This window comes from Ixodes scapularis, unplaced genomic scaffold (assembly GCF_016920785.2).
Source record: "Ixodes scapularis isolate PalLabHiFi unplaced genomic scaffold, ASM1692078v2 PGA_scaffold0__279_contigs__length_252992795, whole genome shotgun sequence".
In the NCBI taxonomy this organism is placed as follows: Eukaryota; Metazoa; Arthropoda; class Arachnida; order Ixodida; family Ixodidae; genus Ixodes; species Ixodes scapularis.
Window position 1 is genome coordinate 107246875 of NW_024609835.1, and position 25978 is coordinate 107272852.

At 44.3% G+C, this 25978-nt stretch overlaps 1 protein-coding gene across 1 annotated transcript in view; it reads left to right on the forward strand.

The window, feature by feature from the left end:
• Positions 1-25978, forward strand: part of LOC115310468 (vacuolar protein sorting-associated protein 13) — a 178434-nt gene that overhangs the window by 61882 nt on the left and 90574 nt on the right. The window contains exons 28-37 of the mRNA XM_029968867.4: positions 1149-1252; positions 1638-1802; positions 6692-6996; positions 9418-9571; positions 10112-10295; positions 11304-11392; positions 12588-12733; positions 17241-17464; positions 21987-22120; positions 24594-24716. Of these exons, the coding sequence (XP_029824727.2) occupies positions 1149-1252; positions 1638-1802; positions 6692-6996; positions 9418-9571; positions 10112-10295; positions 11304-11392; positions 12588-12733; positions 17241-17464; positions 21987-22120; positions 24594-24716 (1628 nt within the window). The remainder of the gene's footprint in view (positions 1-1148; positions 1253-1637; positions 1803-6691; positions 6997-9417; positions 9572-10111; positions 10296-11303; positions 11393-12587; positions 12734-17240; positions 17465-21986; positions 22121-24593; positions 24717-25978) is intronic.

Genomic DNA, 25978 nt, shown 5'->3' on the forward strand with positions numbered 1-25978 from the left:
CAACGGGAATAGTATACAAGTAGAACTTCGTTGATACGTTTTTCAGAAGACCGCGGAAAAAAAATATCATCCGGGAAAACGTAACAATTGATAACGCACTTAGGGGGGCTCTACATGAGATAGGAAGCAGCTCTTATACAATGGTTTATTTGAGGTGTTTTTACAGAACTGTTGAGGACTTGGACATGTTTTTAAAAGCGCGTAATATCCGCCTGCCCCTTTGAGCTTTTGCCTCGATCTCCTTTCGTTTGGTGACGATGCTGTTCGAAGTTGACGGTGTGAGTCCGAGGTCTCTTGCAATATGAGACTTCCGGCTGGGATTACGATCCACCGTCTTAAGTATTTCAAACTTCTCTTTAAAACAGAGCGCCTTCCTTTTTTCGCGATGCCATGACCGTCATCAATGGGCGCATAGCTCATATACTCCAAAATACCACGGTTCACGCAATCGAGCGGAACAGAAACTAGAAGTGCAGCGTGCATGTGGGCAGACCTCGTGCCAGAGAAAGAGAGAGCTAGAGAGAACGAGCGTTTACCGCTTCGCCAGCCTCGCTCCCTGTCCGAGCAGTGCTCCTAGCAGGCACGTAGCCAGGATTTCGTTCCGGGAGTTGGGCCCGCCCATGACAAAATGCTGTATGAGCGGGAAGGGGGAGAGGAGGTCCCAGCAAAATGAAAGATTTTGGGGGGGGGAGGGCGGGGCGGGGCAGGGCTTCATGGCTCCCCCCTGGCCATGTTCCTGGCTGCAAGGTCCCACCCGGGCAAGATGGGGAACTGCGGCAGAGCTCAGCAAAGCCCAACGAGGAGACAGACGGAAAAGAGGGGTAAAGGAGTAAAGGGAAGTTGGGCATCTGCGTGCCCACGTGTGGTGTGTGACTTGCATTGCATGGTTTGCCTTTGCTCCGCTCGCTTCACTTTGAAACAAGCCTGGCGCCCGATGCGCCGAGGCGCCACGATGTTGACACTTTTGGACGTAACAACTCGGAAAGCAGACTTAACAGGCAGGAAACTAATACGTGTATCTCTGTGGAAGTAGAACGGGACCGGCGTTTTTGAACGTAACAGCCGGGAAAACTTATCAACAGAGAACATGTCAACGAGGATCTACTGTATTTGATTAGCAAAGCCTTAGTGTAGCCACATTCTTTCAGGTGTGGAAGCTGGAATGACAACATACCCGACGAAAACCATCTTGAGGATGAGTCTGAAGACTGTCGGCATACATGACCCAACACCGGGAACGGTCCACAAAGATGTGAGTGCTGCTCGCAAAGACTAATAGGCTTTGGTCTGATCAAGAAAAAAAGTTTTGTCTTTTCCATGTTTAGTTTTAGTATACTGTTCATTTTGGCTCAGGAGCACCAACATATCTTTCTTTTTATTGACACAAAAAGAAAAATAACTTTGCCTTCAAGTTTGCAGTTGAGCTTTCAGTTGTTACAAAGTAGGCTCTGGGATGTTATTATTTCTGACAAAGCTATGCTTGAGAATGCAGTCTGTGTTATGAATTTGTGTGAAGCTCAGAATTGATAGCCAAAGGGGATCAGTGAAGCTAAATTCCTAATGTGCTGCATGTTATGTAATTTGACCTGTCTAAAAGTGTTAGCCTCGGCCATAATTGTGCTTTGATCTTTCTGCAGATTCTCTCGATAGCTGGAGACGAAGTGCTCAACTTGGATATCGCCACCTACGAAGAATCTGGTGCCGAGGGCTACGTGCACATGGACAGGGTGGACATTGACATCAAGGGCACTTTTGGACGAATGCACTTTACCTTTCTCTACAGGTTCTATCTCGATGTCATGGTACGTCTCCTCTTCAAAAAGATGATGGGAACAACTTAGTACAGTAAAACGTTAATTCGAATCTCATGATACCAGCAAAAATGTCAGAATTATCTAAAAGTATAAATATTGAACGGGCGAAGAAAATTGCGTGTAAAGGTTTTCCTGTGACATACGTTTATTTTGAGAAGAAATCTGTTATTGCCGCCTGTTTTCTGGATGACATTTGGGCAGAGGCGACAACTTTTTTTAGCGCAGTCGGATGCTTCACTGCACTCTCACTGTCAGAGCTGGTGTAGCGAAATTCTCTGAGCATAGCAAGAGCCTCCGTGGCTTCTCGTACAATGCGACGCGGTGGCAGCTCCTCACACGGACAGTCGTCATTTTCGTTCAAAGCATGCCGTCGTCACGTAGGATAGGGCATCCTTGATGATCTCATGGCATTCGGCCGACCGACAACAACATCGTCATCAATCTCAAGGTGGTCAGCAAGTTTCACTTTGGCAGGGAGGACACCTTTGAAACGGCCGTCGTCGTCTTCAGCGATGTGTGGGGTCTCCACCGCCTGGCAAGTTTTGGACCAGGCAAAGCTACTGTGCTTAAAACAATTTGTGATAATCACCTGTGGGCGTGTTGTTCCACATGTACAACAAAATGTGCAATGCACTGAGAGGGAAACTTCATATTCCTTCGCAGCCTTGATGCACAGCAACATTTGCTCCAATACATGCTTCCTGTATCTGTTTTTCACGTACTGAATTACCCTTAATCATGAGTTGAAAGGTAGCAGTAGTGTTCGGAGGCAAAAACTAGGGATGGGCAAATATCCTGTTATTATGAATAGCCAATCGAATCCTGTTCTATTCGGCATTCGCTTCGAATCGAATTTAAGTTCGACAATATCGAATTATTCGACAATATTGAATTATTCGACAATATTGAATTATTCAACAATATAGAATTATTTAACCTTTCTAAATACGTCAAACCCGATTACCGTATTTACTCGCAGAATGAACGCACTTTTTTTTTCCGAAAAATCGATTCAAAGTTAGGGGGGCGTTCATTACGCGAAGTAAAATTTTTGCGTCTATATTTACTCGCATAATGAACGACCTTTTATCCTGAAAGATCGAAGTAACTTCTTATCTCTTTGCGCGCGGCGCCCGACCCCGTAACCAAACTAAGCTGTGCAAAAAAAAAAAAAAATAAACACTCTTCTTTGTTTTCTTTTTTCTTAATCCTTGTTTTTTCGTTTGTTTTTTTTTTGCCGCCTTTGCAAGCTGTTTTGTTTGCTTAGGCGTTGCTTAGGCGAGGGCTCTTCGCTTATCTTTCTTATCTCCTCGCGCGCGGCGCCCATAACCAAACTGCGCTGTGCAAAAGAAAAAAAAAAAAAAAAAAAGAGCCCCTCTTTTGCTTTTGTTTTCAGTTCCGTGGTTTTTTTTTTTCTTTCTTTCTTTTTGCAGCTTTTCGCAAGCTGTTTCGTTAGCTTAGAGGGCTTCTCCGCTCCTCTTTCTTACCTCCTTGCTCGAGGCGCGCGACCCCCCGTAACCAAACTGCACTGTGCAAAAAAAAAAAAAAAACCTTTGTTTTTTTTTAGTTGTTTTTTTTTTTTTTTTTGCCGCCTTTCGCAAGCTGTTTCGTTCGCTTAAAGCGCTTCTCCGCTTCTTTTCTTACCTCCTTGCGCACGGCGGCGCGCGAATCCAAAGTCCAGACTGCGCTGCGCAAAAGAAAAAAAACTCCTCCATATTTTTTTTCTTGCTTCCGTTGGATCTTTGCGAATTTTGTTTTAACGCCTTTGGCAATGCGTTTTGTTCGCCCACGCTGCCCATGCATTCGCGACCTCGCTGCACCAGGATAGAAAAGTGCGTTCGTTTCGCGGTTTCGCGCACGTGGGGGGAGGGGGTCAAAATTTTTACGTCGGAGTTGGGGGTGCGTTTATTACTCGAGTGAAAAAAAAAGTCAAAATTTTGAGAGTCGACTTGGGGGATGCGTTCATTACGCGAGTGCGTTCATTGTGCGAGTAAATACGGTATAGCGAACCTGTTTACATCGAATTATTCCTTATGTCTAACAATTTTTGTGCACAGTAATGTTGCACTGATGTATATAGCAAAAACTATGGTTACATTGAATAAAAATAACAGCCGCTACCAATATATCGAACTGCCCAAGAGCGCCCTCTGCAAGCTGGCTTTCCCCCAACGCGAGTGGCCGCATTTTGGGAAAGCCAGCTTGCAAAACACGCTAGCTTTTTTTTTTTTTTTGTACGGGCGGTTGCGTTGATTGGTTGACCGCCCAGAAGAAGAAAACAAATCTTTTGTGGAGGGAGCAGAGAGAGGGTGCTCCATGCTCTCCCTTCCCGCTCTGTCCGCAAAAGGAAACATTATTTTTTCTTTCAAGCAATTAGTGCGGCCGTCCGGAAAAAAAAAAAAGAAAAGAAAAGCCAACTTCCCACTTTTCTTAGGGGGAAAGCCAACTTGCAGAGCAAAACGGCGCTCTGCAGGAGAACGTGCTCCAGGTCGGACCTACTCTGCGCTCTCGGCACAGTTCTGCGCTAATGCGCGAATATAGAAGGCAGCGGCCTCAGCATTTTGGAGTCCGTTGATAGCATAGAAAAATATTGTTATCGCCGATGCAATGAAGAAAAAGCAGCTGAAGATGCAAGACTACTTCATTGTGTAATATTTCAGCAGAAAGTGGATTTTTGAGATTCAAATTCATTAAAACTTTTATATTGAATTACCCGCTATATCGAACTGGTAGACGTTTTTTTGCGAGTTCGATATAAGCGGGGTTTGACTTACTCTGGCTAAGATTTCCGGCCAGGTGGCGCAAGCTTCCGACCGTTTCGTGCTCCCGAATTCAATACACTTGAAATTAACAACTACAGAACTTCTAATACATAATAACGGCAAATAAAAGTTATAGTTTAAACATATTTTGTGGTATTTGTTTCTTGTACTATTCGATTCGAAATTATTCGGCCAGAATCATTTTTCGCTTTGAATTCGATTTGGACCCAAAATCCTCGATTCGCCCATGCCTATCAAAAACATGACCTGAATGCACTCCAGTCCCGACATGTTAGAGTGGGCGCTGCAATTATCGACAAACGTGAACACCTTGTGCTTCTTGACGCGAAAGCGTCTTTCTAGCTGGTGCAGCCAAGTTCGAAAAATTTCAGGCATCATCTAGACCTTTCGATTCGCTTGATAGTCCACAGGAAGTAGTTTGAGGTTTTTGAAATATCTTGGCTTCTTTGCCTTTCCAATCACAAAAAGTGGCAAGTGCTCCGTACCAGTCATGTTTGCACCGAGAACTGTGACCCTTTCTTTACTTCTCTTGCCGCCTGTGCAGGGGTCTGCTTTCGCTGTGTTGGTTTTGTCTGGTAGGGCTTTGTAAAGCAATGCTGTCTCGTCTGCACTAAATATGTCGTTCTGCTCGTACACAGCGAGGTGCTCGCAGTGCTCGACATTCTTCCAGTCATCGATTACATCGCCACTTATGGCACCTTTCTCTCCTCAAACGTTTCTGAAGACCAATCCGTGTCTGTTTTTGAAGCGAGCGAACCAGCCCTCTGACCGGCTGAACGAAGCAATCTTCATCTTCAGTGCATACTTCTCTGCTTGCGCGCAGATCAGAGGACCACTCAAAGGGCAGCTGCACTTGCCGTGCACTGACGATCCACCGCAGCAAGGCCTCTCCTAGTTTCGGATGTGCCGCCTTCCGCAGCCGCTTTCTTTTTGCATTGACCTTCTCGCTTTCGAAAGCCTGTAGGATCTCGGCCTCATTTTTTTACATACGTGGCCAAAGTGCTTCTCTTGACGTCGTACCTTTCTATTACTTGTTGTCAAGAGACAACGCATCTTTCAAGGCCCTTAGTATTGCTCCTTTCGTCACTAAATCCCTGTCCTGGTACTTCTGCCGCTTCGTTGGCGGTGCCGCCATGGAGGTTGCTGCAGTTGCTGTACGTGATGATGGCATGCCAACAGCGTGCGAACCAGTGTGCCAAACACGTGGCATTCCAGGTCAAAATTGGCGCGAAGCAGGGAGAACCGGAAGAGATAAGAAAAACCGGAAGAACCATCTTTGCACCGCTGACGGATAGCAGTCAAACCTTTTGGAACATACAATAGTTTGCTGCACTTGCCGAATTCATCCGTATTAACCATGGCGTTCCCAACTGCCTCCGAATTAATGAGTGTTTGGTGCCATTGACTAGGTAATACACACGCTTGACGGGGTCGTTTAGGCCGTTCAAATTTATCCAAATTTCTGAATTTGCAGGGGTTGAATTAACAAGGTTTTACTGTACAACCTTCTTTTGTGTGACCAGGTTATGAAGTAGTTGTTATTGAGGAAGGCTAACATAAAATTAGATCCTGCGAGACATCCTATGGATTTACCTGTTTTATCAGCATTATCTAGTTAATATTTTGCATTACTAGACTTAAAGTATGAAAGTTGAAGATGATTAGAGAAGTACTAAAAAGTATTTCCTGGGGAACATTAACATGTTGCTTCTTGCGACTAGTGTGTCCCTGAGCAAAGTGTTAGTTGCCATTCTGGGGCTTCCTTGGAGATTCCTTTCTCGGGCGGCTAAGAGTAATTTTTAATTTTAGGTTCTTTCCTCACAAGCGTGTAGATTGCTCGAAATATGGTATACTTCATCTCACAAGGTGTCCACAGTACTTTCGGGGTCATTTTGCACTGAAAGCTAAAAAGAAATAGAACTGTGGCTATTATACGAGCCAATGCCATAACCTGCTTGACCATGATGCACAGCATGCTTCATAAATTGCTGTGTGTTTGCAGAATTCAGATATAATGAAATGGGGCTATATGAAACATAATTTCAAGTCTCTCTGGCTTTGTTATGACCGGGTTCGACCACATGTGCATTTCAGAACTTTGTGGACAAGTTCCAAGCTGCCAAGAACCGTATTGCGGAGGCAACGGCCAGCGTGGCAGAAGCTGCTCGTGCAGGGGTGGAGATTGCCTACCAAAAGGCTTACAAAATGGCCATTGACATCCGCATCATGGCCCCAATCTTCCATGTGCCCCAGAACTGCAAGTCACGCAACATTGTGGAGATGGATTTTGGAGTGCTGCGTGTGCGCAATAGCTTCAGCCTTGATCCCCGGAGCACCGCTGCCGCTCCGTGCCTTCTTGAAGACATGGTGGTGGAGTTTGACAACCTCAAGCTCTCGCGGTGAGTTGGATGTGCACCGGTGAAAGACCACTGTAGGGCATTTATGCCAGTTCATACCTTGCAGGAATTTATTGTCCTTTTGTCTAAGCCACAGATTCTCAAACTGACTTACTCTGAACCCTGGAGTTCCCCAAAGCAGCCTCATGTGTTCACCAAGCTCCCAACCTTTCTTGATCGACTGTCCCTCCCCGTAAATAAGCTTAGTGTTTTTCCAGTTCAAGTACTATTCCAGTAGATCTGAACTATACTCTGATGCATAACTACCTATAATGGAGGTGCGAATAGCAATTTTTCTGTTTAAAGCAAATATGAAGCCAATAGTAGTTCTTTTGTACAATTAATTTTGAATTGAATCTGATAATTTTAAAAACTAACAAATAGTTTGCGGCCATTAATACAGTCATGGTAGAGAACTTTTGAGACTAGAGAACAAAACAAAACGGAATGCCCACTGTTCTCAGAGTGAGGGGCACTCTGAGTACTGTGGGGGCCAGCACCCCCCTCGCCCCCCCCAGTTGGTACGCCCATTTCAAACTTTAATTCAAACTTCGAATCGAATATGGCATTTTTTGCTTTGATATTTGAAAGTATAGAATATTTGCATAATTCTAATAACTAGGGGTGTGCGAATACTTGAATATACGAATTTGAATCGAATATAACAAGTTCCCAAATATTTTGATTCGCGGATCGAATTCCTAGTATTCGGTCACTTGATTCGGCCAAAGACGCGCGGTTGGCAGTGAACTGACAAGAGCCATTTTTTCTCTCGATGTTAGTGCAGTGATGTTAGACAGGCCATGCGAAAAACACCTCATGGTCCTACCATTCCACAAAAGTCAAACGCACAGGCTAGAGAAAAGAAAAGTAACGAGTGCCACAAACTTCATAGCACGCAGATTTACTCATGATCGTGAAGGAATCACAACTGAAACATCCCGTTTGCGCCGCTTCCAGAGAGGGATTGTTGGGAGGCTGGAATTCCACGCCAGCCCTAATTTTTTTCACGAGTAAAGCCCCTTGTTTCAAACTGGAGCGCTGATATAGAACACATTTGCCACACTCACGGAAATCGGCAACTACAAGATCACAAAAAGAAAACCACGAACCACGCCGATGAAACCAGCCGAGTTGTGTCATCGTTCTTTCGGAACCGCAAGCCGCAAATTTTGATTCGGAACGAAACGGAACAAAAAAATAGTGTGCCTAGATTTGAGAGGGTTTTCAACTGTTCGATAGCCGCGTTCGATTTGCGAACTGCGAGAGGGTGATGAAAAGACGAAAGCGTCGATTGGGCAGGCATCTTCGCTTTTCCATTTGCTCGCTTTCTTTGCACGTGACAACAGAACACATGCGCGCTTACGACCAATCTGCGCAGGAGCCGTCTCTGTGGTTTCAGTTTCGCTTGCTCCCTCTTTTAAATCTAGGCTCTCTAGAACAGGATAGATAGACAGAAGAATGGATGCATAGTGGCAGTTGGATGGTGACTTGCGCCACCTAACCACATGTTTTTACTTTCTTACTTCAGATTATTTATGCAGATTAGGGTATTTTGTTTAAGCCTGTTTACTCAGATCTAACAGCTATCCGTTTATATATATAAAATCAAACCTCAGGTGCCCTTTTTCTCCCTTAAATTGAGATCAAATATCACAAAATGTGGAGACCAAATATCGCAAAATGCCCCTTTTCTGAGATATACAAAAATATAAAAAGGACATGTCGTGATGTTAGGTTGTGCTTTTAACGAGAAAAAAAGGCACGCTTGGCTGTAACTTTGGGTTTTTTGTGACGCTTAGGGTAGATACTAAATAGATTATGTTTGCGCCATTAAACTGGATCTTTAGTGCCCAACGTCCATCAGCAGCTGCTTCTCTTGTTTTTTCTTTTCACCAGCACTTTTATACATTTGAGCTTTTGTTTCATACGAGATGCATATTCTGCACCAGGTGCATACTCTGCACATATAATAACTTCATTCAGAGCACACTTTTTGAAAAGTTCCTACGAGTAAAATCACTATTCAATATTCAATTCAATACTTGGCTTTTTTTTCTTAATTCAATTCGGTATTCGATTCGATAACTACTATTTGGTATTTGCACACCCTTACTAATAACTATGAACCAGACTCTCTCTAGCTTTTGCATTATTGTTTTAAAGGTATGTGAATTTTTGCACTGCTTTATTTTATCAATGCCAAGGCTGGGAAGCATTTCTCGGCTTTCTGTCTAGCCAGATGGGGGTTCCTCGAAATCCAAAAGTTTAAGAACTCCTAGTTTATACTTTTGATGGTGTTAGCATTATGTCATAGTACAGAAAATGCTGTGCAACGCTTTTGGCTGATATCATTGCACCATGCGAGCTATCTCAATGAGACCTCTACCTTAGAACTGTGTGTGGCGCATTATTGTCTGCTAGATTCAAGAGGAAGGTCCCAAACTGCAATGACGACTTCGACTACCCGCTTCTGCTGCCGGTGACCTTCAAGATGCACATTGTCAGAAACATGAACTTCGATGCACATCCTGAAGTTCCCGAGATGAAAGTGGCTGGTATGCTCCCAAAGTTTGAGGTTGGTAACTTTTTTTTTCCTTTTAATGTGTGCATAGCATGTTGCAGCAATTGTAGAATTAATCATCCTCGATCCGGTAACCCAACAAAATGTTGCTATTTGATACAGCTGCAGGATATTTATGTTTATGTACAATCTTCAACAATATGAAAGACTCATTCAATAAAGCAGTTTCAGGCGAGTGTGCTGGATTCAATTCGGCTAAACCCATATTCTTCAGGGTGACTAAGTACACAAACCGTTGTTCTACTATTCTCTCTCTGAAAATAAAGTGCTTCTGGCCAAAATCTGCTTAGCACCACTGCATAAACAGCCTTGGCAAATGGGTCTCTGGTAAACTTGGGAACTCTGCTGGGAAGGTTCAACAGTGTCCTCGCACTCTGGCTATGTAACAGTCTTCTTCCTCATTATCTTCTCGCGAGACACTGAGCAGCACAAAAACGAAAAACAATCCACATGCTGCACACACCTTGCTTTTCCCATCTTGTACACTAGGCTATTAAGTGTCCCATTCCTTTTCATGCTCCTCACCGTTCCCAGTTCATTCTGAGTGAAGAGGACTACTGCGCCATCATGCGTATCTTGGACGAAAACATGAACGAGCTCCCTCCGGGAACGCACCCCGTGGACAGGGCCGCCTTGCAACCGCCCGTGGTGATTCAGCCCCCCTCTCAGTTGACGGAGAAGTCCTCGCACGAACATTCTGACCCAGTGATCACAACCGGTGAGGGCCCCACTTGCTTAACAGTAATAATTTGTGCTCAGGCTCCAGTTTGAGGGCCTTTGGGTTTCGTGCAAGGGATATTACCCGTCCACTTGTGAATGCTACAGAATCTTGAGTATCCTACATAGCATATGCCATTACAAAACTTCATTAGCTGTAACGTGCGAGTTGTGGCTGCATAAAACATGCATAGAATTGTCAGCCCATTCAAATAATTTCAGATTTAATAAAGTATTTTTTAGCTTCAAATGGAACAATCTTTACAAATTCAGGAGCTCATTACAAAAATATTATGCAGTAGACTCTCATTAATTCAAACTCCACCAAGCCACACATTTTGTTTGAATGATCAGAAATTTATCTAAATACGATGCAAGATAAAATTATGATTTGCCATATGAATGGCTACATACGAAGCAGATATTTGATAATTTCCTCTACATGGGCCTACGGATCATAAGCAGGTATGCCACAGATGAAAGTTGTAAAATGTGTGAGAAGTTAATTTATTTCTCAAAAATGTTGTTTGTTGTGGATGTCTCGTGAAACCTGCTGTGTCTGTCTGCTCCCAAACCTTTAGAGTACATTGACCTTCGTAAGTACAGCAGTCAATGCATTGGTTTATCGTATCTTGGGGCATTCTTTAGATCGGTGATTCTCAAATGGGGGTTCCGCGGACACTTTGAAGTCCCTTAAGGCCTTCTCAATGCCCCCGAAGCGCTCAACCATCGGATCGGCCGAGCAATAAATCTTTCTCCATAAAGCTAAATAAACCAAACCATGTGTGCCAAGTGAGTGGGGTTCATTATTCTTTGTTTTAGAGCTTAAAAGTTGGTTTGCATGCATTTAGTTTTCTGCATTTACTTCTTTGTCACTATGATTACCCAATAAACCCCTTTCCCCTGATGGATGGGGTCCTTCATCTCGTCTGCGAATCCATAAAGGGTCTCAAAACCCGAGTGGTCGAGAACCACTACTTTGAATGGTGTTTTCTCTCTTCTTTTGTAGAAAGAAACATCAAGAGGGCTGTCAGGATAGACATTGCCTTTCAGATTGACTCCCTCATCTTGGACCTCTATTTGAAGAGAAACAAGGAGGTGGGTGATTTCTCTTAAGTTTACAACTCTCCATCCAGTGCTGAGTTCACAACTCTTCATCCGGTGCCAAGCTTACAACTCTTCATCCAGTGCCAAGTTAACACCTCCTCATCCAGTGCTAGTCCTGTCTTTTTTTGCATGGCTCTACAGGGAAGTTGTCTAAATTTGAAACGGCTCACTTCCTCAAGATTTATTTGTTGAACCATGGCACATAGGAATTTAATCTTAATGCCACTTTATTTGGTTATTTGTCTAGTAATTAAGATGCTGCGTAAAGAAATTTAATTTAAAGTTGTCTTATTACAGCGAAGCTGTTTATGGCTAGGGTTTAGTAGATCTTTAATGTGCAGTTACTAAAAACTCCACGCTCGCATTACTGCACGTGCATGCATTCCTCGTATAAAAGATTCAAAGTAAATAACCAAAATAAAGCGTTGACGAACGCGCGTTCAAGGTGCCATTGTAGGCTTCTGCTTTAGAACAGTTACTGCTGCAGATGCCAGCACGTGGAACACCATTCCCTGCATTCTCCTGGATGCTTGGGTAATTTAGCATTAGGTAGGTCTATTCAGTACATTAGCTATCAATAGGCACCATTTTCAAGATCAGTAGACTCTCAGGTAGATAATTAAAAGTTTCTCAAAGATTTTCCGCTATGCGACCTATGTCGGCCATGTCTACGCTCGCACCGCGCTCTCTTTGTCGTTGTTCCAAGTGCTTGCGTGCCTAGCTTCCTTTCCTTCCGCTCTCTTGGGGTGGCAATGCCGTCGCGCGTGTCTAGTTTCCTCCGGCTCCTCGGGGCGGGTCTGTGTCGTGTGCGAAGCAGCTTCGCTGGTCATCCACCATCACAGAGTGGAATGGCTCATGATTTTTCTTACTATTCCTCCTACAAAACTGGTAAGAAAAAAACAGCAGTTACCTAAATAATACTGAAAGTGTGAGGAAATAAAAAGTGGAATGAAAACAAACAGTATGCTTTAGTTGCCTTTTTAATTACACAAACAATGCAAAGCTATCTCAAATAGCAAGTTTATTGATTGCTCAAAAAAAAAAAAGGGATGGGAGAGGGGTGCCTAACGGGTGGTTTTGTTTTCTGCACCAGTGCCCGATGTCAAATTTTTCTGACCATGTACTAGGTGAAATAATGTAGTGTTTCGAGAAGCTGTGATTTGGAACATTGTTTCTTTGTTTTTAGGTGAAAGAAGGTCTGGGACGACTGGAGATTCAGGTGTTCTCTATTAAAGGCCACATGTTCCACGATGGCTCGTACTGGGTGGACACCGTGATGCTCAACCTGATACTGGACGACACTCGAGTGTCCCGCAAGGGTGGCCTCACCAGGTACTGCCTACCTCCCTGCGACCCACCAAAATACAAACTATAGCGACACAATATTTTATATTTTATTGGGTCGCAGGGTAGCAGAGTTTCGGAAGCACTGCCCTAATGTAAACAATTAAAGGGGCCCTGCAAACACTTTTAGAGCGCAGCTCTTAGGGGCCTGTTTCCGGCTTGAGCGGGGTCGCCGTTGTCATAACTGCAAGGTCACGTGACCCCTCCCCCCAGGTCATGTGACCCCCCTGAGGTCACGTTGTCACGTGACCCCCCTGAGGCCACGTGACCCCCTGAGGTCAAGTGGCCTCAGGGGGTCACGTGATTTCAGGCCTGAGATCACATGACCCCCAAGGTTACGTGACCCCCTCCCCCCCCAGGACGTGAGCCCCCTCCCCCGAGGTCACGTGACCCCCCTGACGTCACCCCCCCCCCCCCCCCCCCCCGAGGTCACGCGACCTCAAGGAGTCACCTATCCCTCACCTGAGCGCACTGAACGTAGCAACTTAATGAAACTTTTCTTTTCTCGAATTTCGCTTTATTTTAAAAGTTATAGGCAAATTAAAATGACAAAAACAAGCAAAAAGTAACCTCCTCTATGACGTCCTTAGTCCTGGCTTGAGTGTCCGTGAACTAGAGGAGGTGTAGTGAGCTCAGCGAGCAGTCACAGCTGCCACACTCCCATGTCGACGGCTTGAGAGGGCGCCACTAAGGCATATTCTGAATAGGCTGTATGAAGCGGGCAGCCAAAGGGGCTGCCCGCTTCATACGATCAGACAGTGCTAATTCGGCATGACACTTCATTGGCCACAAACGACAGCAAACACGGGGTAAACATCAGTTCAGAACGGGAGCCACTTCGCGCTGCCATGCTGCCAGAAAGCGAAACTGCAAGCCAAAGCTGCTCGCCAAAGGCCTTGGGAATGCCCGGAACTGGTCGGATCCTTCAGTCCATACAACCGCAGCGCCGCCGCGTACATCGGGGGCCTTTCTACGCTTGCCATTCGTTGGTGCCTGGTCCCACTACACTTTTCTAGTATGCGCCACCTTTTCCACCGCTCGGTGGCGGGTATGTCGACAGGTCATTTCTTGTTTTTATACTTTCTAAACTGCATTTGTTTCTTTTCTGATCTAAAATAGTGAACTAAAACTACTTTCATAAATAATTTAAACGGTTTGCGGCATTTATATTTTGTATTCAACTAAAAAGAATCTTTTAGAGGCTCTGACCAGTAGTAAGCCCAGGACCAAAGACGTCGCATATCGCGCGCTTTCCGCACTGCGGGTCGCCCCCGTAGGTGGAGGAGGTTTCCGCGTCGTCCGATTCAATATGGCGCACTGATATTTAGTGACTCTCTTCGTGTCCGCTGGCTTACCCGAACCCCGAGGGATGTGGAAACCACAAAAAAGGTAGACGCTTAAATATGATTGCAGGGTCCCTTAAAGGGGCCCTGCAATCATATCGTATACTGCCCAGAAAAAAAATTTCTGCAGAAAAAGTTGATTTTGAAAGAATGCCATATTTACGTGCACCAACATCTAGAGAGTATTCCCACAAAGTTTCATTAGTTACCACCGCATAGTGAATTTTTTTATAAATTATTTTCAGTGCTCTGATGCTAAAGAAAGGGTAGGGGTTGGAACACTTTGGATGCATTTTTCTCCGTTCCACTTTTTGGCACAAATTTCGCTTTAGGAAAACTCTCGTTTTCCTCTTACATAATAGAGAATTGTTCTTAGGTGGTTTCCTGGGATAGAATTTTGTGAGGAACATGCCTGGCTAGTTAGTTTTTCTACTTTAACATTCTTTTATGCTAAAAAAACTACATTTGTAAAAAAAAGTGCAGACATGAATTCTTTTTTAATCTTCTTGAGGCGTTATACTTATGAAAACATGTGGTATAGCAAAACAACTACCTGGGTATGTACTATAGGTATTCCTATGACTATGTTACTAAAAAAAATCACAAATTTTTATTTTATTTTAAAACTATAGTTTTCCTAAGCGAACACACTGACCTCCATATTGTAACATTCGTAACAAGTTTCAGCATTGACATAGGACATTGAACATTGGCAGAGACGGTCTTGCCACTCATATAAACTTCCACTGCAAATTCGATTGAAATCAAGCAAGCAGTACAGAAGTTGACTTTTCTGGGTACTCCTTAAGTTTCAATTGACGAGTGTTAGTTAATTACTAGTTTCTTACCTAACTGCAGTCAAACCTGGATATACTGTAAACGACTAAATTTTCACGAATTTCGCGAATCGCCTACAATTTGCGAAAAATACGTCCCGCGAACAATCGGGGTAATATGTGAACACTACGAAAAGCTACACTCGATTAGCAAAAATTATATTAAATTTTCAGCTTTGGCCCGATTCGCGAAAATTTGAGCCCACGAAAATTAAGTCGTTTACAGTATATAGAATTCAAAGGGCATTGCAAAATAGTTTGACACAGTATGGATATTTTGATATAAAGAAAGATGATGTTGCCTTGAACTCCAATTGAAACTTTTGCACATCTCTGCCAGTACCGTAGATTGTGATAAACAGGAGCTTACCAAACTGAGCAGTTAAGAACTGCTATATGCTACAGAGCATTATTAAAACGTTGTTGGCGAGAAACGCAAGCGGCGCCGCTCGCATGCGCACTTCTCCGCTCCAATGTGCAGGCGTGGCCACAACCTCAACCGCATTGGCAACGAAACAATAATAAAAAAAGTAAAAGCTGAAAGAGATGCATAAAAAAGAGTCTTTATATAGATAGAGGAAAGTCAAACAAGCACCAAAAAAAACCAAGCCTAAAATTTGAAAAGACAGCAAAACAAAAAGTTCTAAGAAAAAGGTAGACAAAGATAAACAAGGCGTTTAAAGCTCGATTGCATAAACATTGTCGACACGTTCAACTAGCCGAAGACTTTTTTTAGCACAGAATTATACAAGCTTGGTCGTGCTGACAAAGCCTGGTAAGCACAAAATGTGTGATAGGCCCTCCAGGGGAGAGGGGAAGGGCGTCTAAATGGCACCACCTACCAAAGATTTGCTCCCATCTCTGATGCATGCCGTGAGATGGCACAGCATAACAGAAAAGGCTACAAAGCTTGGAACCATGCTTTTGCATGCCACCCATGCCACCCCAATCGGTTTTTTTTGCTTGCTAGCAGCCACCGACCCTGGATAGCTCGGTCGGCGAAGCGTTTGGCTCACAAGGTGTTGAGTTCAAATCCTGCCGGGTACTGAAGCCCTTTTATGTGGTTCCATATGGGCGTAACGCTTTTCGATGTCGGTCTTTCGTTGCAGCCAGTTGTCACAGAACTTCATGAAAATCGGCCGATAGAACTCATTCTGAGGTGTCAGCGACCGAAGTCGACATTAAGTGGTGCTCTACTCTATAAAACGAACACACTCCGGGCTTTCCGAGAGAAAGAGCTCAAAAGAAAGCATCGGTACAGCAAAGAAAAACAAAAGCAAGCTCCTTTGCTGCAGCAGGTTTCGAGTGTTTGGTTCTCTTTTGCCGCGAGCTGGTGCCACGGCTCTGCTCGGCGCTGCCGCGTTCTAGTTGTTTTGTTTTCCGCATGCTCCGTCTACTGCATCTCGCACTCTAGCAGGCTCCGAGAAAGTTGCATTTACATCGCAACCGCAGAGGATGGCACCCCTAAATAAGGCATCCATGTGCCTATTTCGCACAACGCAAGGTCGCTTCGTGCCATTCAGTCTCCACAGTTATTGCACACTAACTCATCACATTCTGTGTTATTACGTATTGCCTTTGCCAGGCTAGTACAACAAAAAAGTGGCTTTTTCTTTTTTTATCTTTTCTTTTTTTATTGGGTGCTTAAAGAGTTAAGGTGGTGTTCTTTTTCTACTCTGCCTCTTTGCGCAGTCGATACCTGACGCCAGAGTCGTTTATCCTTTGTATATGCAAACTGCACAACGACAGGGCTTTTGGGGAAAAGCCTTCCTGCCAGGGGCATGGCACGCAGTTTGATGTATTCAATGTCCCGGGAGGTGCAGTTTGATGCAGACGCACTAAGCACCTATATTTTTGCATGAGATTTTCCAGGGGGTGTTTTGACTGTTCGAAATAAACCAGATTTGGAGATACCCAGGTTCCTGATAATCGGGCTCAACTGTGTTGTGACTGCCCTCTTATCGGACGTCTGCGAGTCACGACAAGTTTGCAGTGAAGATTGTATTAGGTTACGGTCACCCTCTTTTCTTGAAAGAATTCTCATAAATCGGAAACATGCACTCTTCAACATTGTAACAAAAGCAGTTTGGTGTGGTCATTAATATTTCAAGTGAGGCTGGATTCTTCCGAAGTCCTTCGCTTCGAATTCTTGGGATTAGTTCATTTGACCAGACTGAAAGAGGCTTGCTCCTAGAGAGTTATCTATCCTTTTATTTTTTTGGACCAAAGGAGTATAAAAATATTATACCAGGGAAAGCTATAGGAGGCTCTTGGCAGTGACACAGGCCCTTGGTTGTGATTGTTTAATCTGATCAGGTTTCTGACCAAGTCGAGCAAGAGCAAGGATAAGCTCTTGGACATCTTGTACAAGGTGGACCAGTCAGGCGACTTCTTTGTCCAGATGAACCTCTCCAAGATCACCTTTGTCTACTGTGTGGAGTTCTTCAACAGCTTCATGACGTTTTACTACCTGGACAACATGTACAAGCAGGCCGACGACAAGCGGCAAAAGCTGGCAGATAAGCCTGTGGTGAACACCGGTAGGTTCCCAGTACATAGTTTCAGTTTGCTCGGTTAAAGAATAGGGCACAACTTGCTTGCATTTTACTCCTTCATGTTAATGTCGAGTGCCAGGTTTCTTGGGCTATGCTTCGGTTTCTTAACCTTTATAGCAAATGCCTCTTCTAAGAAGTTTGTTCCTGTTTACAAAGTGAACTAAAGTCCCAGCCCATTCTTCAAAGTTTCATGCTGTTAACTTCAGTTATACTGTCGACCCGGATATATTGAATTCAAAGGGGATTGTAAAATAGTTTGATGTATCAATAGTTTGATATACAAAATAATGTTAAATTAAGCTCGGGTTGAAATTTCCTGACGTCTCTGCTAATACCGAAGGTCGCGACAAATGGGCGCTTACCAAATAGAGCATGCAAGAGCCGCTAAATACGGTAGAGTGTAGTCGGTGGAGACTGCGAACACCGCTGCACTTACACGCGTGCCTAGCCAGGACCTCCACACAGCATAAACAACAAAATTCAAAAATTAAAAAAAAAAAATGAAAGGAAGACTGAAAAGCGAAACGCATAAGAAACAGCTCTTGATCATAGAAAAAAGTTAAGCAAGCAACAAAAAAGTGAGCTCACTAAACTCAAGCAACAAAAAAAGAAGGCAAAATAAAAAAAAAAGAGAAACGGGGAATGCAATAACGGCAGAAGAAAAAGGTAAACAAAGATGAGGCGTTCAAAGTGCGATGTCACAACCGTTGTCGACACACTCAACTTGCTGAAGACTTTTTTTTGCTTATTGTATTTTGAGGCTAGGGTGTCGCGCAGCATCAGCAGTGTTCGAGGAAAAGGTGTAGGCTACCGTTCCGACAGCGGGCACTCCCCGCTTTCCCAACACTTGCGCGCGTGCCCTTGCTTTTGCCATCCTCCACTTTTTTTTCTTTTTTACAATTCATTGTCTTTTTTTTTTTTTTTTTTTTTTTTTACAACTGCTCTTTCACTGCGTATCTTCCTGCGTGTGGTCTGCCAGCCACGCAACGCAGGCAATGTGCTCGCCACCGGTGCAATCAGATTGCTGGAAAAGCAGCGGGCGGCCGGGCTTAGTTCGCTATATCGAGTGTCCCCACCATGGGAGTTGGATACAAAAAGACAACGCCCCTATACTATTACATGCGAGTTTCAAGGCGATGTTTGGACTGTTTGATATAAAAAAATTGTTCAAAATGCCTGAGTGTGATATAACCAGGCTTGACTGTAATTAAGTTTTTGTCACGAAATATTTCTCTAACGAACAAGCCCAAGAGATTGCCCATCCAGTTTTTCTGGCTAAACAACCGAAACATAAAATTTAGAAAAATTGCCCACCCCCGATTTCTGTCGGACGTCATGCAATGTCGGACGGGATTCGCATCATCTGCACAATCTGCGGTACCAGTACAATTAACAAGTGAGTTTATAAGCGAGTTCTTGCATTTTTGTCCGCGATCTGCATCCGTGATATCGGCTTTCATGTAAATCGCATTGCGAAATGCGAATCTGCTGTGTCCACGATCTGCATGATTCGTTCCTGAGACATGCAAGTTCGTAGCAGATTCCCGCGTTTTTGTCTGCAATCTGCTCGCGTGATATTGGTTGTCTTACAGGCAAGTTTGTTGCGGGTTCCTGCATGTTTATTGTACCATGAAATTTTAATGTACTACGTCGGCAATCTGCAATATCCGTTCCCTTGAAATCCGAGTTCTCGGCGATTTTATTGCAATAAGAAAATTGTCACACAGGTGACCGATAAAAAAACAGATGAAATAAAAGATCAGTCAGTAAAACACCATTCAAGAAGTAAAGTTACTGAACGTAAATGAAAGTGCACAAGCGGTGGCGGGTCGGCAAGCCACGATACAAAGTCGAAGACAGCTCGCGCTGCTGCACCGACTTTTTGCAAAATCTTTTTATGCGGGTGAATGCAACCACGTGAACGTAAACCAAAGTACACAAGCAGAAGTGGGTCGGCAGGCCACAGCAGAGTTGGAGATCGTACTGGGAGGATCGGTGGTCGAGTGGGCTAGCACACACCAGCTCGGAGCACGTGAAGCGAAGCCTGACGCTGCAAAACCCAGGGGTCCTGGGTTCAATCCCCACCCCTGCCCGTTTTGATCTGGATGAGCATCGTACCACCGTGCGGTCGTGTATCATTAATGCGTGGTGCACGTTAAAGACCCTAGGCTAGCGGTTGTAGTGCACTGGCTAAATTTCTCATCTACAGCTGGGAGACAAGTCGTCCCTGGGGGCAGATCAAGTTCTAGGCTGTAAAAACATTAACGCAACCTTTTTTTTTTTTTGAGAGAGAGATTGTGCGATTGCGCCGCGCAGCCGCCCTGACTTTGTGCTATCTCTTTCCGTGTGCAATAGTTCTGCCAATAGAGGGTGACACAAGAAAGCAATAAATTAAAAATACATCAGTTTTTTTGTTTTTTTTCCAAGGGAGCAAGTTTTACTTTTATTAGTGAAAACGGGTAGAAATAAATAACAAAAGAAATACCGTCAAACAAATTAGCCGGAAAATCAAGCAGAAAATAACACGAGCCAGATAGCACCGGTAGCCGAGGTTAGCCATAAATCCATATCGGAATCCATAGTAGTGAAAATGGTCCGTCGCATTTGTGCTTACAACGATCATTGTGCCGTTGAAAACTTCATCCGCAGCTTTTGTGTCACGACCACTTCGCCAACTCCGGAATCCGGACATCATGGCAAGCAGAGGACAGATTGTGCTACCCCAAATAACTTTCCAATATATATAAAAAAAGAAAAAGGAACTTAGGTTTGCCTTTTGGCTTTGTTCAGAAACAAGACAGGGAACTCGACCGCAAGTTGACACTAATCGAAGAGCTCCGCGTTATTCATAGTTTTTGAAGTATTCGAAAAACTCGAATGCTTCGAACAGCGAAAGTGCGAAGCAAACTGAATCGAATAGCAAGCATTATTCGCGAAGTATTCGAAGTTTTGAATATTTGCACACCCCTAGATAATTCAAATTAACCAGGTTCGATTTAATCGGGTTTGACTGTATCAGTTCTTGTGTCACGTGGTTTGGGGGGGTGCCCTGGTGTTTATCATTAATTTTTGATAAAGTTTTGCTGTCGCATCCCTAAACATTGCCCAACCCATGTTTTTCCCCACTTATCTCTTCATTTTGGGCGGGCAGTCTTACAGAATTTTTATGTAGTTCATTGCTTCTAAGAATAAAGTGCTGTGACATGTTATAGTGCTCGCCCTCTCCCGCATACCATGATTTCAGAATATTTTTTGTGGTAGGAAAGCAAAAATCATGCTCATAAACCCCAACAGAACATGCCTCACAGATAAAAAAAATCGCCTTCACTGCTATATAGCAATCTTTTTTCATGCTCCGAAGCCCAAAATGGTCGTGGCAACTTTTCTTTTTTACTTTGGCTGCCTCGCAGGGCGATCAGGCGAAGCAAAATGTTTTTGTGGGGAAAACATCTGCTAGCGGTAACCCTGAGCTTACCAGGGGCACTGAAATCTGTTTGCTCGCACCAGGTGCGAGTTTCTGGTAAACATGGCTTCCACTGATGTCACATCAGCAGCCATTTTATGGTGTTGCTGCTGAGCGCGTACCTTCTGCAGCGCATACTTCACACCACCAAGTTTGTATTTTTCGGCAAGAACATGGAAGAACGACTACCCATGAGCATGGTGCAAAGACATCACATGCAAGTCATGTACAGTCTCCGACTAACTTTTTCGACTTCACAGGGACCGAGAAAACATCCGAATAATAGAGCAGTCCAAAAAATCGGCAGATTAAAAAACTTGCCTTTATTACGTCTAAGCGGGCATAAAAAAGACGTCAATAGTTTGTTGCTTCAGGTTACGCCTGCGCACCTTGGTTAAAGTTATGCCTTCGCTTGCGTTCAGCCACTTTCTATTAGCTTAACAATCGCCGCCTTCTTTTTTAGCGTTATGGTCGAGTACTTTCCGCGCTTCTTAGCGGCACTTCGCGACGGTGGAAGAACAGATGGGGGCCGTGACGCTCAAGCCAGCATAGTCCGGAAACAGTTCATTGATACGTGATGAGAGTCCCGAGTCCACGACTATAAATGGCAAACAAACAAAACAAAATGGTAACAATGATGATGATGATAATGATGCGCAGACCGGTAGGGCTTAGCAGTATTCAAGTAGCGCGAACAAACCAAGCCAATCCAGTACAGCCAGCATAGAATCTAAAATGGTGGCTTCTCGGTGATCTTTCCCGCTGATCGCTCGCAACAATTTTGCCAAAACAAATCAAACGTTCAGACTTCAAGCTGTCTGAAATATCGGTCGTGAATATGTACTATTATTATCCCGCAGGTCACGGTTCCTTCTCTAGGTCTGAAATATCGAACAAGTCCGAATTATCGGAATATGAAAAATCGGTCGGCGATTGTATTGACAGAAGTTCAGTAGAGTTTTCAGAAGTTTTCTTTGTCTGGTATCTGTAGTGACCGATCTATTGCGTTGGTGTAATTGTTCTTAAGCTGCTGCTTTTATTCAGTCACAGACACAACGTCTCCACCCATGCCTCCATACCCAGTCAGGAACTTCACGGTGCAGCTTGAGATGGACAAGCCGGACATTCTTCTTGTGGCCAACATTGACGATCCACAGTCTGCTTGCATCATTCTCAAGGTAAAACACTTAGTCTAAGCTTATTTTCGTTGTAATTTTCATTTATGTGGTACCCAGCAATTCTGCAGGACTATGGTAATACAAAAAATCTATTTTCTCAAATATATCTAATACTTATATAATCAATGAGTGTGCCTTGCAGCTTTATGAGAGTACAGCTGAACAGAATAATGGCGGTTCTCAAAATCTCAGAGTGCTCCATGTCTGAGAGTAAAACCCTTCTTGTTAAGAGTGGCATTGCTTTAGTAATGGGAGCGGTAGATACCGAGAGCTGTTAACTTCGTTTTTTAACAGTTTATGAATTGTTGTTTAATTGAAGCCTACATGAATGAAGTTTTATTAAGTAATGTTAGCATTTGTCTTATTGGTGTCAACAATTGTGTGCTTTTTGTTATTTGTGTGTAATTCGAGAGAATATGTAGCCCTTGTAAGACTTTTTTTTTTTTTTTTGTGGCCAGTTAACACCGCACTGGTTTCCTTATTGTTTTGGTAACAGGTTATGTGGCCAGAGGTAGTTTGCTCACTGTTTTATAAGGGGCTATCGGGCAGTAACTGGTGTAGGGGTCACTTTGTATAGTAAGTTATAAAGCAAAATAACTTGCTTTGTATGCCAGAAAGCTTCATATTATTGAGTTGTTTGTGGTAAATATGCCTATGAAAAGTCATTGTGACTGTTCACAAAACACTGCTTGGCTAAAGACTGCTACTGAAGTTAGTCTTGGACAACACAAGCTGAAAGGACCAAACGACGACTGAAAAATACCAGTAGTGGCCCCATGTTAAGATGAGATGTTGAAATGTTGGGAGAAAGAGCATGCGGACAAAAGCGCAGCACCACTGCTTTCTGTCTTAGTTCGATACGTAAAGAATGCCTTTGGCCGATTCCAAGAAGTTTGAAATTGTACAGAGAAGGGGGGGCAAAGAACATGGAGGCAAGGTGCATTGGTGTGCATTCCAGAACACGCAAAAGGAACACGCCGAGTCACAGTGGTGTTATCCCATATTTTCAATAATTTTCTTTCGAGAATGGAAAATCGGAGAACTGAGGCTTACCTTTCGGTCGTTGGTATCCGAAACAGCCCGACTGTGCACTTTGACGAATTACCGCAGAACTTGGCACAAGAGATGGAGTGGCAACGACAAGTACTGTAAACGACTTCATTTTCGCGGGCTCAGTTTTTTGCGAATCGGGCCAAAGCTGACAATTTAAAATTATTCGCGGGTTCTAATTTTCGCGAATCGAGTGTAGCTTCTGTAGCGTTCACATACTGTCCGAATTGTTCGCGGGACGTATTTTTCGCGAATTGTTGGTGGTTCGCAAAACTCGTGAAAATTTTGTCGTTTACAGTATTCATTTTTAAAGAGCTTTTTTAACACATTGAGTTTCATATGGAGACCAAACACCCAAGAAACAGGCCGAGCACGAAGCGCTTCCTCCGCTGCAAGCAGATCTTCCAAACCCGCCTGCGTGCACCCAGACACACTCTCATTTTTCTTGAGCTGTTTTTAAAATGCGAAAGCATTAACTGTCCCATGGAGTGAGCCGACGTCATCAGCTTTTGAAGCCACGCCAAATGGCAGCTAAACTCCTTTCTCCCAACGGAGCGAAATGAAGTCACGATCTGAAGGCTCTCAGCTTTGAAGCCGCACCAAACGGCAGCTGAATTCCCCTGTCCCAATGAAGCAAAGGGAAGTCGCGATTTGAAAGCTCCCCCCAGCCTTGAAGCCGCGCAAAAAGCCACGAGAGATGGCAGCTGAATTCACCTTTCCAAGAGTAACGAAGTGAAGCCGAAAGCTGATGAATAGGCTCCCATTGGCTGGCGCACGTCATAGTTTTAAGGAACAAGACTCTCATTGGCAGGCGCACGTCAGTTTCAAGAAGCGCCACCCCATGGCGCTATGGGCCCACGCTGCAGAGCCAGCAAGGCCTCTCGGAGCCCTCTCGGGGCGGACTCGGGAGTGGCTGCATGGCCAATGTCAGCATGGCACAGCCACTTCACGAGAGTGTGTGCAAAAACGACATTCATGCTTTCGCATTCACAACTCATAAGAAGTGCTTAGGTGTACTTCGAGCCTTTTTTGTGCTGGCAAGACGGCGTGGCAGTGAGTCAAAGTAAGAAAAAAATTTGGTAAGGGTACTAATCAATGAAAATTGCTAAGTTTATTTGTAACTTTAAAACAACTTATCTTTATTAGACGTCAGAATATGGATTATCATTTATTTAAAATAAAATAATATTAGCCGCGCTTTGTCCGGAGCAACAAGCGGGAGTGATGTTTTGCCTCGATGATGACAGCTTTTCAAGCACTTCGCAGGACTGAAAAATGAAGTGCTTCATCTGTCTGGTACAATTTGTCTTACGGTGGGACCACTGGTATCTCTCATCGCTCAGTTATCTTAGCATGCATACTCCGAGACTATCAGCAAAACAAAATGGAGACCCAGTTTTGCTGATCTGGTTTCTGTTTGCAGAGCTCAATTCATTTCAAGCTGCGGCAGGTGTCTACCACCCAGACCATGATGGCAGTCATGGAGGAATTGAGGATGTTCACATCCTGTGTTGACAAGTTCCAAGAAGAGCACGTCCGTTCAGAGGTGAGAGGGCTTCTTTCTTCAGCGAAGCTGTCTATGGCTAGTTCTGGCAGATCGTCTCTGGGGTCAGGCAGAGCGTAGAGCAACAATTTTGTACAATTAATGCTGCCGGCACTGCCCGTGCGCGCCTTCCTTGTATAAAAGATTTGAAATAAATAACCAAAATAAAGCAGAAAAAAAACAGTTCATGCTGCAGACGCCGGCACGCGCGCGCTTTCCTTACGTGCGGCGTTTATTTTCCCCCTGACATTGTGCAATGCCACGCACCCCTCGGCGGCCACCTGCCGAAGATCGCGCCACTGTCCTTATCAGTTGGACTTCGAACTTCACATGGGTCGCACCCGTGATCTTTGTTCTGAAGAGGAGCAGCGGGAGTACGAGGAGCGTCAGTATGCCTGGAAGCGAGAATGGGCACGCCGCTAACATAAAACCGCCGTTGCCGCTGCTCCCAGCCCGACATAGCGAATCCCACCAGAGTGCCAGTTTTGCTGGACTTGCCTCTTCACGAAGTGGAAGGGCTCTCAATTTTTTTTATATGGCATTGTTGGCACTTGGCAATATGTGGCATCTTTCTCCCACTTGGGCCATCCTGGCGGAGCATGCAGTGTAATATAGTTTGTAATGTCGCGGTACTAGTGAAACTGCAGTACACCCTGGAAAGTGGGTAAAAGTCAAACTGTAAGGTACTGTGCAGGAAAGAGATAGTGCTGCTGTGATCTGGTGCTTGGACATAGTAGCATTTTTCTTACAACCTGTGATGGAGAAAAAGAAAGGTAGTTTCTTCCCTTTTTGCATTTTCTCTTGTGGACGAAGCATTGGGGGCAGTTTGCTGCTTTAGACCCATGTTACGGATAAAAATAACAGGGCACGAGATGGCCAAGAAAATGTGCTTTTCGTGTAAGGCTCATCAAATTATGAGGCACCAGAGAAAACCAGCCTTTTGCGTTAACTCCTTATTTCAAACTCTTTTTGTTTGCAAAGCATGCGGGAAGCGCCTTAGCACGCACTTCGTATCTCTGCACCGCAGTGTTCCCCTGCAGCATAAAGGCCGTTTGCTTCTTATTGCTTCTTTGTGGCGCCTTCTATCGGCAGAACTATTCCACACGGAGAGAGATGGAGCAAAGTCAGTGCGACTGCGCAACACGATCTTCGACTTTGTATTGTGGCTTGCCGGCTGGCCACCGCTTGTGTACCTTCGTTTATGTTCACGTGGTTGCGTTTGTCCGCGACGTGAACTAGGTATATAGTAACTGCGTTGTGGTTTG